The 18154-nt window shown below is 31.5% G+C and overlaps 1 protein-coding gene across 2 annotated transcripts in view; it reads left to right on the plus strand.

Moving 5' to 3' along the window:
- The first annotated feature begins 223 nt into the window (after positions 1–223).
- LOC130890703 (heat shock cognate 71 kDa protein-like) overlaps positions 224–18154 on the plus strand; it is a 29539-nt gene continuing 11608 nt past the window's right edge. Inside the window, exons 1-4 of one of the 2 annotated variants that reach the window (XM_057794934.1) lie at positions 224–457; positions 3626–3778; positions 11618–11858; positions 15206–15426. In XM_057794934.1, coding sequence (XP_057650917.1) covers positions 379–457; positions 3626–3778; positions 11618–11858; positions 15206–15426 — 694 coding nt within the window. In that variant the 5' untranslated portion in view covers positions 224–378. The remainder of the gene's footprint in view (positions 458–3625; positions 3779–11617; positions 11859–15205; positions 15427–18154) is intronic. The other variant, XM_057794935.1, reaches the window with a different exon arrangement.

Genomic DNA, 18154 nt, shown 5'->3' on the forward strand with positions numbered 1-18154 from the left:
TAACAGGAAACTTTAAATTTTTGATGACATAAGCAATTTCGTACTATCAATATATTAAATATAAAATTGAGGTTTCGATGATTATACCTCCAATCCACTATTAAATTATTCTATAGGCTTTTTTTGTTAAGCTTTATGGAAATATTAACAAGCTACGTGATATCATTATGACACTGTTTCAATCGTGAAAGGAGATGTGAGCTGACCAATCATATGTAATATCGTTTGAAACTCAACTTGTCACATTTTTGAGTGAGAGTATGATATAAAAAATAATTCTGACATTTTTCATCAACGGTAACATAACATCATGTCATTTCATAAATAAAAAACCTAAATTTCATCCAAATTTAAAGTTTTCAATCCACCCATAGTCTCATGGCTACAGCAAAGTTCAAACATTCCATCGGGATCGATTTGGGAACAACTTATTCCTGTGTAGGAGTTTTCAGAAACGGTATGTACACAAATTTGATGATTCATCACTCCAAACACATTTTTCATATAATAAACAAATAGGATCTTAAATAAAATTATATATTGATTGATTGTCCATTTTCAATGTTTCTATCAAGTAAGAAACTTTGAAACTTCAAGCTGTGTTTTAACGTGTTTCAATTCAGTTACCAAGCAGATTCTATATGCATTAAGAAACCTAAGAATAGTAACTATCTTACAAATTTCGAATGTGGAAGGTATTTATGGCATCTGTAGATATTAAAAAATAATAATTCACACAAGAGGTAGCAATAAAATACCGGGTACAATAAACACTCTTATTTTACGGTTTTTGAAGTTACTTAACTATGTGTTTTTAAATGCCACCTAAAATCGAATTTCCATTAGTACGTATGTTGCTTGAACAAAAAAATAATTGGTAACTATTTCAAAAGTGTGACCTATCTCTGTTATCACATCAAAATATGCTCAGAGTTGACCAAGAAAAAATATAGCTCTCCAACAACAAGAAATTTTGGTATGAATGGGTCTTTAAATATCGAAGCTGTGACGAAAAAAATTTTTATACTGTCGAGTGGTCAGAAAATAAAAATTTGAGATGTAATGTCTTGATCAATTTCAATATAATATTTTGACAACAAAATGAATTGTTCACAATTGTCCGGATCTCAATGTTGGTCTTTTTATTACAAATGTTTGGTACACCTGCGTTGTGGTTTGGGCTTGAGTGCATGACAAATTGTGGAGTTGGCGAATTGTTGGTATGTGACGGCTATATAAATTCTGCAAATTACATAATTTTATTAAAAGCTGCATTCCATCCTCCTTTTATGACAATTTTTTTAGCGATGCGAACATTGATATTGCTATATTCCAGCAGAACAGGGTGATATGCACCAAATTCTATTAGCTTCATAGGACAGTTTTCGAAAACTATAAAGATACTGGTATACATGAGGTTTCTTAATACGCAGAAACTGACACTATACAATCAAAAAGGAAGAATTACTGAAATTACACCTATGTAAAAATCGTATTTTCCGTACCGGGAGTAATTTCTGTCGAATTTGGGAGAAAAATGGATAGAGAACATATTTTTTCATGCAATAAAGTTAGCTAATGACAATATGAATAATGAAATATACCAGATAACTTAAAATGAGCTCGTTGCTGAAATTATCTGATAATAATCATTTAATTCCATTTATTGTGACTCATTTTTATGGAATATTTGTGTAAAATTGGAGAAGAAATCCCATTATACTTTGTGAGAAAGAAAGAACTTCGTAGTGCCTCACATACTCACACTACGTCTATGTGAACATATTACCGACATGCTTTCATTAGATGCTATGTATGAAACTATGTATTTAAGAAAGTTGTGTTCACCCTATACACGTATCAAGGATAACAATAAAATAATTTGATAAACTCATCTAATTATACTGAACAAGTTTTCAATTGTAACTATTTAAGCGATTTCTTATGTAATGTAATATTTATCTTTATCCATTCAAATGATTCGACTATTGTCGAGGTCTGATAACATGACAATAATTTGATAATTGTCCCACTGCTTTTACCAACATCATAAGAATTAATAAATTCCTTCTTCAGACGTGACCGATGATACCGACAACGAAAATAACTCAGTGGCGAAGTAGATTGTGAAATGATTTAAAACCATGAATGATGTGAAAAATACATTTGATTTGATAGATTTGAGTTAGAAAAACATTTGGACTAAAAAAACAGTAGTGAGATTAATTTTATTGCCATTCATCATATTCTCGATATTGGAAATTATTTCTTCTTCTTAGTTTGATTGAATATATAAGTGTCCAGTTATTGCAGCTAAGATCCATTTTCTCCAACTATTTACCATTTCCACAATCCGATGACTATGGTGTTTGATTAAGTTCAAATTTAACAAGTCCCGTAAGAACGTATCTTATTGAAAAAATTTTAGGCAAGAAATTTTTTCTCTGGTTGTATTACCGGTGAATTAGAAACTTACGAAATGATTCTTCTATTGATATATTTTTTTACATCATAGTCAATTATGACATACGAAATAAGAACTCACTGTCCGTACACTCTTATGCCAGGTATACAGGGTGTATCTATATTCGACTGACAACGCCCTGTATATAATTATCAGAATTAGGATGGCGTGTTTCCACTTTTGATACATGTGCTTTTGGACAAAATAAAAGTAATGGATAAAAATCAAAAAAGTGTGAGAATTGACCTATATTTATTTCCAAAACTGTATTCAATTCGACGCACTCTTTTCGAAGCTAAAATTTTTCTGCATTTTCACTTTTTTGGAGCTCTGGATATGAATGTTTCTTCTAGCGTTATATGCTTGCAGATCAATGGTTGAAATATTATAGAGAGGAAATGATTGTTTCGATTTCACGGGTAATAAGTTGAATTTATAAGTTCACAAAATTTCTATTTGCTTATTTGATAGTTGTCGAATTACAATTTGATGAGACTCCGTTCATTTATTAAACCCATTTTTCTATTTTAATCATTTGTAAATTTGATAACGTTGTTCATATTAATTATCGTTCTAGCCCTCTTCATAAGGTTTGATTAATACTGTGTTGATGTGTATCAACTAAAAAGCTAATACTTCTCTAGGTGGCGTTCACTTTTCGCATCTCGTTTAAGGTTTATTATTTCTTCCTTTTCTCTGAGTAATATTAGCCACGAATGGGTAAGATTATTATTAACGTAGTCGAAAAATTCATCTCTAAAAAAATATCGTTCCAGGTGGTGGGGATTTGACTCAAATCTGAGTTCAGTTGATGAAACTAGTTAGTGTTTCTCTTTGTTTTGGCATCATTGTCATCTTTGCTATTTTCCATATCTTCAGATCAGAGAAAATATCATTTCTGAAGATAAGTTAATTGATAAATAGCTTCATGCTAAAATTATAGTATCTCTTCGTTCAGTAAGGATAGCGAAATAAATTCAGGTGTCTAATTAAAAAGGAAATTTTTTACTGATTCCAGCTGATTTCTCAAGATCAATTGATCCTTTTCTCAATTGGAGTAATAGCCTCCAATAGAGAATATATGTGTTACATTCTTGTTCATTTCAAAAGCCTACATACGCGTAGAGATATTGAAACGAATTATATTCTCATTTATTTTAGGTACAGTTGACATAATCACCAATGACCAAGGTAATCGAACAACTCCCAGTTATGTAGCTTTTACTGAGGTAGAAAGACTAGTCGGAGATCCAGCTATGAATCAAATTGCAATTAATCCTTCGAATACGGTATACGATGCGAAGAGACTAATTGGTGAGGAAACTATAATTGTTAATAGAGAACTATTGAGTATAGATAAGTAGAGAAATTATATTTGTCGGAAAATATTGTCTTAACCAAAATTATAAGACTCTTAGTTGGTTAGTTTCATTTTTGAATTCTTTTTTATATTCTGTATAAAGAAAGGATTTTATCTTCATGAACAGTGATGGTATTATTCTTAAAAAAAATATTCTGTTGCTCTTCATATTTTCAGTAAATTTATACTATGAACAAAGAGGAGCAGGATTAGCTCCATTTTTTTAGATGTGTAATCGGAATGATTCTATTCGACCTTTTCCATGGTGTTTATACCAGAATAGATGTCATCAAAACAAAGTTAGATCTGAATCCCGATGACCAACAAAATGCAGATTGACATAATGTCAAGTTTCACGTTTTCATACTCATGTTATTGGTTATGTCATTAACGTTGTTCGATGAATTTGAATAAACTCTGTCGATTTTTTAGTAAGAAAAAAGTATGTGACAATTACGAATTTCATGGATTTCCAAATCCCAAATATTTAAGCCAGGAAAATGCATGGATTTTTGATACATCGAATAGAATGTTCATTGACATTGTCAAGGGTTTTTCTAGATTTTAATTGAATAAGTATAAGATCACTTTACAGTCACCCTAGAATATCTCCATTCTTCCATTATATTTTGTTGAAAATACACCAATGGCCGCTAAAGACTGAAATCAGGATTATTAGGTTCGGGTTCCATTAATTTCCATGATGGACATAATTAAATCTAAATTGAGATTTTAAGTTATTATTGGAACTAATTATGATAAAATTGTGTTGATAGAAGATTTCGAGTGAAATTTATGGGTATGAAATAAGTTATATCAATTATTTCCCCAGTCAATTGAGAACTTTGATTATGTAATTATAAAATATTGGCATGAGAAAAATTGGAATATATAAAAACTGCAACTACAAGAAACAAGACTTAAAAATATGTATTGAGGTAGCAATATACCGAGAAGACTCCTGTTGGTATTCGTCAATTGTTCTTACTCAGTTAGATAAACTAAATGTTGCAATTTGCGAATTTTAATGCGATGGTTGTTCGTCAGTTCTGATTATTTTATAAGTGAGGCCCGACTTTCATTAAAACAGTAAATTCTGTACCATTTTTTTGATTGTAAAAGCAGATAAATTTTCAAATCCTGCATTTTCTATTTAAATACTCAGATAGAAGAGACATTTGGGTTTACTTTATTCTTGAATAACCATTTAGCAGATGAACTAGGTTTATTTTCTTCTTGAGTAGACTTATAATAAGCACATTATACTGTATTCTAATATAAACTTTCTATCGATTTCTGGAGCAATTAATGCTAAATTCATATACCCTGCCCTCTTCGGTCGCTCTCATTTTAAGTGCAAACTTTACATTGTTTAACATAACATTTGTTACACATACAGATAAAAATATAAATATAAGTATAAATTAAATTGACCTGTGAAATTATTTTACATAAGTGTTATGGTTAGCCCCGACAACCATACATCAATGGATTCATATATCAATGAAGGCCCATTCTACATTATTGTAAAAACTGCTATAATGGATTTAAACGGGCCCGATGTTCACCTTAGGTTTAAATCCGTTAAGGCTGTTGTTGTTAAAATACAATAAAATGGTATTCCAAGATATCAGATATCCAAGATAACTTCAACACGGTTCTACATGATAGTTTGTTCCCATGGGATACCGAATATTCTAGCTAATGCTCAGAAGAATCGCATCGAAGGATGCATCGTATTGTTGGAAGAATTTGATAGAAGCTTCATAGGAATCATGGATCTAGACTTATTGCTCAGTGTGGGTATAAGTAAGTCAAACTTAATCGATCATGTGGCATTAGAGCAAAGTAAGACGTTCTATTTCCAATAGCACACAATCATCAATTTACCAGTCATAGGAGAAATTCGGATGCGGATGATAGTTATTCTTAATCATGGCATTGCGATTTCTCACATCGCTGCTCAACAAGTCGAATTTTTAACAAACCAGATGGTCAAATTGGTGTAGACCTGATTTGGTAACCCTTGTTAATGATTTTCAGAAACAGAAGTAGCCGTTTTCATGTTCAAAATGCATAAAGGAGCAAATTCTCTGGGAATGGAGGTTTCTTCAAAAATTAGTTCAAACGTGAGGCCAAAAAAACATAACCGTCGTATTATCATGATACAGTCTAATTAAAATTCTGATCTGTAAACATATTCTTTAAATATATACGATTGTTTCGTAGCGTTTCAGCCATAATTAATTAATTAGGAAAATGGAATCCTTTTCATTCAATAAATTATCGACAATCGACAAACCTTTCCCTTTAACAATTTTCAATTAGCCTCCAATACGTATAAACTGCGATGAGACTTGACAGAACGAACCAATTTGAATCATTTGGGCCGTGGAAACGGAGAAAAATTATAACTACCCCAAAAGGTGACTATTTAATTCGATTCATCGTTTGAAATAATATCATTCAATCAAGTGCGAACAATGTAGAAAATCCGGAGCCAATTTTTTCTTCTCTTTTAACGAAGTGAAGCTGGAAAACGAGTATTACTACTCTCACATTAATGAAATTTTTATGACTTCTCCTATTAATCGGTGTAATCTTTATGAAGATACTTGGTTCAAGATAATTAAAATTTGTCATTCGGACAAAATATGAATTGTTAAAAAGATAAATGGTGGTAACTTAGAAAAGTTAAAAATCATTATCAAATGTGAATTTGCAGAATTCTAATATACTAATAATGATAGTTTCACTACGGTGTTTACATTGTTGATTACCGTCACGTTTTTGATGTAAATTGTCGAAAGTTTTACTGTTGTTGGATGAAGATGGAGAGAATCGATAAACTTATGAAAATTTATCCTGAAAGTGCACTGCTTCGCGAAATATTTGTGAGCAATTCCCTATTCATTCAAGATACTATATTGGCAATAATTGATAATTCAGAATGTCCTGCGCCGTAATTTACTGCAATTGATCCAGAAATGATCAATAAAACTTTGTATTCAACTATCAAGTAAAAGTATGAGATATACCTGAGATATGAGATATACTATGAGATATTTCAACTGATCAGTGCAATATGCAATATTGTGCATAAAAGACATATCATGAAGCTATCAGCAAGCTATATGCCACGATTGAGTGATTTTACGTCCATGTATAGAAAAAAATGGAACTTAGGTACACCTTTATACCCCTAAGCAAAAATACAGTCAAAATAATGGATTATATTTGGGAAACGTGCCCACATTCAACCAGAAACCATTTTTTCTATCATGATCTCATAGTTCTGTTGTAATACTGTTTGATTATTTGGAAAAGAAAGAAACGATAATTTTGAAAGCAGCCGCTAATAAACAAATGGAACCTCGCTGAACTAGGTATGTGGAGCTGAAATATCATTTTGGAGAATATTAATATACAATTTTAACAGTGAAGTAACGTTTCCATTGAAAAGTTATTTCTCTATCAAACCACACGCAAGAATGTGATATAATGTTATAAAGGTTTTTTTTTTTGGTACTCCAAGATCTGTGGGAGCGGTACGCTTAACTTACAGCAAATAATTTTAAAATTTTTCTCTTTCTTCAATATATGAACTTTGTACTGTGTTGATAAATTCTTATGAATTGTTTATTACCTTAGCCAAAAGGCAGCCTGAAATATAGTCCTTTGAGTTCTAGTATTTGAAGTACAATGAAAAAATTTAGTTACCAATAGTACCAATAGACAAGTCTAACTATATGTACTCGTTAATCAATGTATCAAATAGTATCACTTGATATCAAGCGAGTTTTGATCGATGACATGAGGTTGTATATGGGAATATGTATTTTTTGCGCATCCATTTGGGCGTTAAATAAATTGAATTCCATTATCGTTTTCATACAATAATGACATGATAACATATTTTTTTCGTCTTAATGTGAGGCTGTTTACTCCTTTAATCGGTCTAATCTTATAAAGAATCAATCACGGTTAGTTGCCACGGTTTTTATTCGCACACCATTTTCTTCGATTGTTACCATTTTGCTAGCTTCGGCAGGTCTTCCCAAGTTCATTTATTCGCTGTCGTTTTTATTCATTTACATAATGGTTATTATAGGTTTCATCGATATCATATATATATAATTGCGGAAATACCTCTCTATTTCGGTTGGAACGATATTTTTTTTACACACGAGCTAATTTTTTTTGGCACTGTGAGGAAATGATCTGATCATTCGAAAAGAAATGATGTAAACACTTCGATGAAACAACTTCCATATGTTCATACGATTTCTCAACAAGATTTCCAGAACTTTTTCTATGTTCTCTACTATAATGGTCACTTTTGGATGTCGTGGTACTTTACAATCTTACCAGTCAACGTTGGCTCAAAGATACTTTACATACTAACTACTGAAAAAATAAGTTCGAAATATTTGTCATATGAAAGATGGTACTTTAAAAGTAGAATATACATATGTTATGTTGACCTTTATCCGTCAGACCAGGAACATATTGATTTATAGTCCTATCCTCATAGGATGAGCATAACTCATTTTTCATTTGAACTGGAGTGGTTTGCTCAACTCTAGATTTGTTTAAAGAAAGGAGTTCTGCTATGAATTGATAATTTGAACTGTTCAAACTATCCATCCATTCCAGTGTATCGACACTTTTCTGAATGTATCTTGTTTGCAGATTAGTTGTAATCTCTGATAAATGCATTAATAGTGCTGTCAATGATCGCTTCTCATTCTCGATAGACTATAGTTCAAACATTAGTTTTCGCAAATGCTGCAACGAATTGGAAGATGGACGTTATATGTTTTTTCATTTCATCCTTAAATATCAAAGACAGAGAATTTTTGGATTCTTCTCCTGTAGTGAATGACCCTTAGCGATCTAAATCATCATAACATGTATCTAAAGTTAGTTAGTGACATAGTTTGGTAGCTTAAATCGTTCTTGACTGGAAGTTGAGGCAAAAAGGTAAACGGGAGTCGTCCAATAAAATGTTTGGAGTGATGTTATTTCAGCTTGTGAAACTGTGTCTCAAAATTACAAGAAGTAGTAGATTGCCAGCCTGACTTCCTGCCGTGAAAATTAATTACAGTAATAGAGCTCTGGTGCTTTCGTAGTACAATTGTTGATATTCTACGTTAATAATATTGATGAAATACTAAAAATAGCATCAAATGCCAAATGAAAACAGAAAAAGTTTTGCTAAGAATTTTTTCCTGTTTTACTTCAACTTATCTCCGACCTATCAAATTTATATTCTGATCAGTGGCGAAATTACTGCATACAAGGAATGGCTCTTGCTACCCTAGAATACCCAAACCTTTATTTTGCTCACACCAAGACAGTAAAAATATTAGTTATTTGGTAACAACTGAAAAATCACAATTTATAAATGCATCAAAAATTTATGACATTGTAGTAAGCTGTCGTTTTAAGGTATATCAGTGATAGTTTTAACGAGCAGAAAAATTGCCAACTACAATTATGGAAGAAGCTCCAGCATATGTTTACAACTATGCACATAAAATAAGCTTACATCAATTAGAAGCACTTTTTCGAGTTACAAAGTCTTTTAACAGTATTGACAAATTAAATAACTTCGAATGATCACAGATTATCTTATTACAGATAATATGTTGGACAATTTCTAAATTGTACAGAAGCCCAGGCAATTATTCTGATAGTTAAGGGAAAGCGTGGAGGATTTCAGCTTTGTATTTCACTTGCTATATTAATCAGTAGAGTCCTTAAAGAGATGTACAGTAAAACAAGCAAGCAATATATTGTGAGACCTTAGGAAAACAACAGAATTTAAAAAATAGAGAACTACACAGTAATATCTGAGCCTAGCGAATTTCGAATAACATACTCAGACACCAAGTGGAGAAAAATATCTATTTGAATACCTTGACTGTAACAAAATTATATTATCAATTATTAACATCTTGGTGCAAAGAATCCAGTCTATAGTATGAATGAAAATATTGAGAAGAGGATTGAAGCAAACTGCTAATTTATCAACTTTAATTTCACAAAAATGATTTGAAAAGTAAAAGAGTATCTACCCCTTCTCGGTAAAGAGTAAAGAGTCTCTGAGTAAGTTTCTCCTGTTTTTTTTTTGAATTGATAACTATAGTGCGAAAAATCTTTTGAATGTCCAAGATTGTAACTTGGAAATTGACTTGGATCCTGATTGGGTCAGTTGGTACTCTGAAAGACAATTTGTGTGTTTGAATACAGATTATTGTGACCTACTTCTTGTGCGAAACGATATATCTGTGTTCTCCCTCATGCTAAAAACAAGATTGGCAAAAAATTGAGTAAAACTTCTAAAACGTATTGTTCCATTTATCATGATATATCTCAAATTATCCTCTACCAAATTGGGTATTCATTTGATCAATAAAATACCAAATTCTAACATATAGCTTTTGTATGGTATTCATAGTACAAACATATGAATAATAAAGAAAACATCGAACTCATATGAACCAACATTTTGCTGTTATGTAGTATAGAACAATTTTCAAAATTTTGAATCTACTCTTATTCCTGTCAAATTTTTAGAAAACTTAATATTCTTCAGACATTCCAGCAGATCTTGCCACTTCACCTTAATCCTGCTTTTTTAAAAACTATCACAAAAACTGTAAATATTAAGTTTATTCGCTGAAATAATAGGATTTATCAATAGAACTCTAATATCATCAAAGGCAGATTCAGAGAGCATGGTTTTCCTAATTAAGGGTGGATTAGTTTTAAATACACGATATATAATACATTCGTGAGCTGTACAGCTTAGATTAGCTGATTTGCTACTCCATTTGCAACTATTTGATCATAAAATTGGATTTGTTCTTAATAGATGATAATTCTTAAAAACATTATTCATGAAAAAACTGCTTTGAATGAAGTGAACTTAATGACGTAGAAAAATATCTATCAAATTTGACGACTCTGTGGCAACTGCCTCTCACATTTTTCATTATCAAATAACACCATATATATTGCAATAGTTCTAAAATAGGATGATACTACAATTCATAATGCAAATGTTTTTGAGAAGAAGCTTAATTAGTTTTTCCAACGGATGTATTTGTAATTATACCCTTGAGGCTTTCTCCCATTATATGTGAACAATTTCTATAGTTAGAACTCAGATTTGATCCTGGCTATAAGGATTATATAATAATATAAACTACTCATTCTGTGCCTGCTTGAATTGATTTGTTTGGTAGATTACCTAGAACTTAGCTTCTAGTGGAGGCGTCACACTTACTGATTATTCTTATGATTTCAACCTAACTTCTACTGTTGTCATAGATAGCATTGCCCATAATCAACAGATAATAATCTCATTCATACCTTTTAGCTCCAGTAAGCATTTTACCTAAAAAATGTGTGGCACTAATAATATTGTATCCCTACACATCAAGCTTGCCTCGACTCGATGAGTCAGTGGAATCTCAACTATTAGTTATGCATCGATATGAAGATGTAACCATCTCGTTTATCTTTTCTGTATTTTTCGATAATTACATTTACGGAAACTATATTATTCTTAATAAAATCGTTAAATTTACTTAAGGAACAGAAAAATTATCATTTTTCTATATAGCCTTCCTCATTTCGATTAATCTCATTCATTTTCTTATAATAATTAGATATTTGGCTTAATAGACTTAATCGCATACTCACAAAAAGTATACTTAGTTTAGTGTCACCCGATAATTAAAAATTGTAATTTTTAATCATTAATGAATTTTTGCTTCGTTAAGGTAGGAAATTTGATGATCCTGTTGTTCAACTAGACATAAAACATTGGCCATTCGAAGTTATCAATGATAGAGGAAAACCGAAAGTTAAGGTGCGTTATAAAAACGAAGAAAAAACTTTTTTTCCTGAAGAAATTTCTTCAATGATTCTGGCGAAGATGAAAGAAACTGCTGAAGCATTTTTAGGTGACAATATATCAAGAGCAGTTGTGACGGTTCCTGCCTATTTTAACGATTCTCAAAGGTAAGTTTCCGTATTTTTTTTTATTCAGTAATTATGGAAGTGGTGGGAGTATTTTCTATAATCTTCACCCTATGTTAAAATTTTAGTTACGTTTCGTTTCACATGGAACTATGCTTCTTTTTCAACTCATTTTCATGAAAAAAATTATTAATGAAAGTTACCATCAAGACAATTCAGTACGCTTATTTCGTAATTAAATTATCACTATTATTTTTCTCATAAATACCTGAGTGCAGTGACTACTAGCCATTTTACAGATAATGTATTGAATGTATCTGTCTTGATGTAACTCAATAGTTATCATTAAATCTGTTCCAATTGCAGTATCACCATACTCAATCTTATTTGTACGTATCCATTGGTACTTTCCAGCTTTTCGACTTTTTGAAGTTGAAATACATGGGATCTTATGACCATGACAGGAAGTCTCATCCTTTACAGTGATAGACTGTATGTTCAACACGTTGAAGGATGAACCGACGCGCTTTGCATTAGTCAGTTTTTCTTTATAAGATAAAGGACGTATTATTTTGCTCCATATTTTTTATTAAATTACAAATATAACAGATAAAGTCGCATAGTTCTTCAATCAATATTTTGCAAGTTGCAGCCGTTTGGAATAAGGACCTATCAAACATTTTCCATAACAAAATAGCAGTAAAATTTTCCGTGAATAATCATGTTCAAATGACATGAATAATTCTTTTTTTTTTTGTTAAATGTGAAATGTGTAGGGTACGATTCATCTACAACGTTATTAAGAGTAGTAAGTTCAATTTTCACGAGTAACGTTAGTACAAGAATTAGTTCAACGTGATTATAATCACAGAATGAAATTTCGTGAAACCATAAAGCACCTCATTTCACAAATGAGATAGTTTTCCACTATGAAGAAATCCTCATGTTTAATGGTACGGGAAATCATTACAATTATAGATGATGAAATGATACCAATTCTAGAGAATCGTAACAATTTTGATAACAATTTGTTACAGCAGGACTCTGTATCACCACAGTTTAGTGTCGCTGTAGGGAATCAGTTTCTTAAAGTAGATGGATTGGAAGATGAGGTACAGACTATTATTACATCGAATTTCTAAAAAATATTGTATCCTAAATAAATATTGATTATCAGGTATAAATGAGAAATGGTTTACTAAATAGCCCGTCAATATTTGTATAATTTCATACCAGCCTCTCATAATAGACTTGTATTCACTCAAATAAAAGGAAGAAGATAATTTGAACATTTAATTGGACAATACCAATAGGTTATTTGTTTCTATTACTTATAATTGTATAAAAAAATGTTTTCATTAGATGATTTTGCAATATCTGCAGAATAATGCGGCCTTGATAACTATATTTGTAGTTTAATACTTTATGAAAAAATGGATGTAATGCTTGAGAAAAAATTGTTGATAATTTATTTTTATATTTACAGTCCAACCTGTAACCTCCTAATCGATTCACTTGAAATCTAACAGACAGATAAATATTAGCAAATTATGTTTCTTTATAACATACTGTAAGAGTATCTTCCAACGATTTATTGAAAATATAATTTTATTTAAAATTGCAAAAGGGTGAACATGTGACTATTAAAAAATCTTACTGATATTCGTAGTTGACAGCAAGTTGAACTCGATCCATAGTTAACATCAAAATCGGAATACTTATTCACAGATGTAACATTGTCTATTACAAGAACAAACGTTTTTTGATGTAATATTGCAAACATCTTGGAATTTTGAGTTTGGAATTATTTCGAAAATTTCCTCTTCGATGTTACGGATACATTGATAAAGAAACTGAAGATAAACACTTTGCAGTGGGAGATGTACGAGTTTTATCAGGAAAGCGGTTAACTGACTTTATAAACAACCTGAATTGTACTTATTTCTAGCGTCGGCAAGATATTACACAAGAATATAAAAATGCGAAAGATTTGCGAAATGATGGTGTCAAAAGCTCTGAAGCATGTGAAAAAAGTGAATGAGAAATACGATTGACACTGAACCGCATTCGGATCAACGGCAAAAACTTTATCATTCATATAATCACTGGAGATGATATCCGTTAACAAACAAATACTTGATGAATGTTCCACAAAAGAAAAAATTTCCAAGTCTCTATTAGAGGCTGTCTATCTGTTTTTCTTCTCTTACTTACACGGTCTTGAAAGGGCATCTCAACGCACGAACACTATGCTCCGTCTCGTAATTCGAGTAGTATTATCCAAAGTATACATCTGCATTTTATTGGATTCAAGCTAGATACGCCTCACAGGGTAAATTCCAAAAACAACCTCATTCATAAATCTTCAGTAAAGAAAAAGTCAATCATGATTTTTTGTCCAATCAAGACCCACGTTGACTCCAAGTGGAAAAACCAAAAGAATTCTAGTCACTTATTACTAATTCGGCCCCGTATGGGCCATTAGTGGGAAAAATCAAATTTAAAATAAAAAAAATATAAGAATGTGCTTCCAGTTAGACCTCGTGAGGGCTCACAAGTGGAAAAACTAAATCGCAAAATGGAAAGCTATTGTAACCTTTTCCCTACTACAAAAACTATCTTTGATATCATAATTTGTCACATAAAAATTATTATTATACATATCACTGATGTGAGTGTTCTTATTTATATTTATATTAAATTACGTTAAGCATATTTCAAGTTGAATATTGGTTTCTACTTATGAAAATTACCAATATCTTCAAAAAAATATGAAAAATACTTTGGAATCGACGGAAAAAGTATATACTATGAAGTACGAATGTCCGTCTATTTATATGCAAGCGTACAGTCTTGTGGTTCCTAGCCCCAATTATTCACTAAATAATTTCTAATCGGTTTCTAAGTTTCTACCTATATAATGTGGAGTAATATATGTTGAAGATGCTGGAACGGTAGTTCCATACAGTTTAACTGTGAGACCTTATCAAAGATGTTTTAAATAGTTGGAGGTTGAAATTGCTTGTAAAGTTGTATGAAGAGTATTATTAAGGTCAATAATACAGTTTTGAGTAAATTTTCTTAGCTTGTTTTTTATTTATATATTACCAGAATTCAATAGCTAGATCTCGTACATAATAATTCATAACAGAAAGTAATGTGATTGATCAGTAACGAGATATGAGTTTTTCCTACAAATTATTTTCTGAAACCATTAATTTTTGGAAATTACATCATTTTAAGTTCCACCATCAAGTTCATTTATTATATTTCACGTCACAACTCGTCAGATAAATATCCCGTTGTTCACCAAATATAATTATCAACCTAATTACTTCACTAATGATAATCATTTTTCTATATTATAATTCTCTCTCTTTCTGTTCCAGACAAGCAACAAAAGATGCCGGCACTATTGCCGGGCTTGATGTTCAACGTATAATTAACGAGCCTACAGCAGCTGCGATTGCCTACGGATTGGACAAAAAGAGTGACGATGACAGATACGTCCTGATTTTCGATTTAGGTGGGGGCACTTTCGACGTATCCATTCTACTTATATCCGGTGGAATTTTTGAAGTAAAATCGACAGCAGGTGATACTCACTTGGGTAGGTGTTTATTTCACCAGTAATTATTGGCTACAGAATGAAGGTTCGATTTATTGTTCATTTATATTTTTTTACTCTTTGTAAACTGTTTAGTCATGCTTTCTGTATCTCTTTGAACTCACCAAAACGTTATACGAGGTGTGGCTGTGGAAATAGGAGACTGACTGTGCCAAAGAAGAAGTGTGAATGCCAAATGAGTAGCTGTAGAAATAGAATTTTTTGTTTTTTTTTAGAAAGTAAAAGTAGAGCAAGGGATTCCTGGGAAATTTTTCGAAAAATCACAACTGTAACTTATAATCTATTGAAAGACGAGTATGGTAGTAATTATTTAAAGTTTTCACATGTTTTTGAATGCTTCAAGTGATTTCAAGATACCGACTTTATAGATGATTCTTCCCCGAGTCAACCTCTCATGACAGACAAGGAAAACAGTCTCCAAAAATTCATTAATCTGATTCGATCTAACCGTCGTCGGTTAAGCATTCATGTAATTGCTAAAATGTATTTTTTTTATAGTACAGCAGATTTTACAGTTTACAAAGCAGCTCGCTCGCAAAAATATTTGTACTGACACTTTGAGTCTTGGTTATCGAAACGTGCGCCAGACAGTGTAGTGAGTGTAGTGGTAGTGAACACGGTGTGGTCAGTATTCATACGAAGTTGCTAGTACAGATGTTTATTACTGAAATACCACAGGACGTTAACTGTATTTCTCAGTACTCGGTTGCGGACCCTTTGCACACATGCATAATTACTCTCACAAGTATATACCGATTTGAATATTTGATTGTGTACTACTATCTTATTTGTAATAGAAAGTTAATATGCTTTTTAGAAATTACATAAATGGAACATACAATACTTCTCTTTTATGGTATCAAATAATTTCCTTGTTTGAATGAATGTGAAGTGGTTTTGTAATTTACATCTAATCTCTGTAATCTGATTATCAGTTTATAATCATGATTGGATCGTATTGCTGACGCTTCGGATGACATCTTCAATTGAATAAGCGTTTCATAAATTATTTTTGTTCTGGGTGGATCAAGAATATGTTTCACTGGGGGCATGTTAGAATCTGTGGTAGTAGGGAGAAGACTAGAATGTTTATAGTCTTCAGCCTAGAAGGTTCAATATTTGAGAAGTCACATATTGTGAATAAGTGAAGGCAAATTACCTATGTGATAAAAAAGAATAGAAAGCTATGTTTAAATCTTTATTTTTCTGGTCAAGAAATAATATGATGCAACATGCATGTTTATGTTAGTTTTTCAACAAATGAACAAAAGATCTTATTAACAGCTATGAAATGATTTATTCTACTGTTTCTATTATTTTGTAAGCGATGATTACAAAAATCGATGATTGCTCACACACCAGCTTATAGGTATTATCCTACATGACGAAGTTAGTTAGCTAATCAGTTCCTTACATCTTTGGGAGACAAAATTAATTCAATGATTACACAATTACACAAGATTATAATGGACTTCTCATGCAATAGCTGTATACTAGTAGAGTAGACAGATTATTTTAAGAAGTGTACGGACACTCGAATTAGACCCCATAGATTTAATTTTCTGAGGTCACTCGAATTGAAAAATGTTTGTATTACAACGTAAATGTTAAAAAAATATCTGTTGAAGAATTGTTTCACAACGTCGTTTATTGACTCAGCTGTTCCCAAAAATGTTCGCGAAGTATTTAAAAATAAATTATAGTTTTTCCTGCAATGAAAGCTCTACAATTAATTTCATAGATGGTAATTAACCTAAGCCCAGTTTGGCTATATTGAACTCAAAATGAGTCAAGAAATATTCAAAGTCAACTCTCCGCGTGTCCTGAACGAAACTTCTACCAAACATACGAATACTTACTGTGAACAAAAAAAGATTTTTAGACAATAGTAAATAATTGAGAAAAGGAGTATACTTCTAAACACTTCACAAGTCAATTTTTTTAAGGTTGACTGTATAGGGTATAGGGTTGACGATACGTAAACAAGTATTATGATTAAATGGATTTCGCTTGCAATAGGCCGAGGTAATTCACCTCTGTTTTCAAAAGTTATTACGTCAATACTATTCATTGTATGTTCTTTTAGTAGCCGCATCTAATTTCCTACCGACTATAAATATTCATTGTCATGATTATCAATATACAAATAATATTCTAAATTGATAAACAGCATCCTCGTTCGCTTATTTTGATTCTATAAATTGTTGAGCAGGTGTAGTATTATCGTCAGGCATTTCGCATTAAAATTAATGAAAGTTTTCGTATAATTTTCTCACCAACACCAAGTTCGTTAGCGTCAATTTCGCATTATTGATGCAACGTCACGCTTTATCCATTCTAATCCGCATTATAATTTCACTTAATCGGAATACCTAAATGCGTATCGCCTGTAGTGGATTTCACCTCGAAAATCCCCTCGGAGATGAGTGAAATCGAAACGTCGCCTAGAACGTGCTTGCACGAAAATCCAAAATCATATTTGTCCTTGTCAATTTTTTGTTGTATGTGAATAGCTGACACTATCGAACGATCTAGTATTGGAAGCGCGAAAAAATGGTCATATATAAAGAGAGAAAATTATAACTACAGGCGAAATACAAAAAATAGTGAGAGAATGTTTTTATGTATGCCTAAGAATTGTTTTGGATCAAATTTCTTGTTTTAATATATAAAAAGAGGATAGTTTTTGTAAGAAATTTCAGTACTCATT

The sequence above is a fragment of the Diorhabda carinulata genome, chromosome 2 (assembly GCF_026250575.1).
Source record: "Diorhabda carinulata isolate Delta chromosome 2, icDioCari1.1, whole genome shotgun sequence".
NCBI classification, from domain to species: Eukaryota; Metazoa; Arthropoda; class Insecta; order Coleoptera; family Chrysomelidae; genus Diorhabda; species Diorhabda carinulata.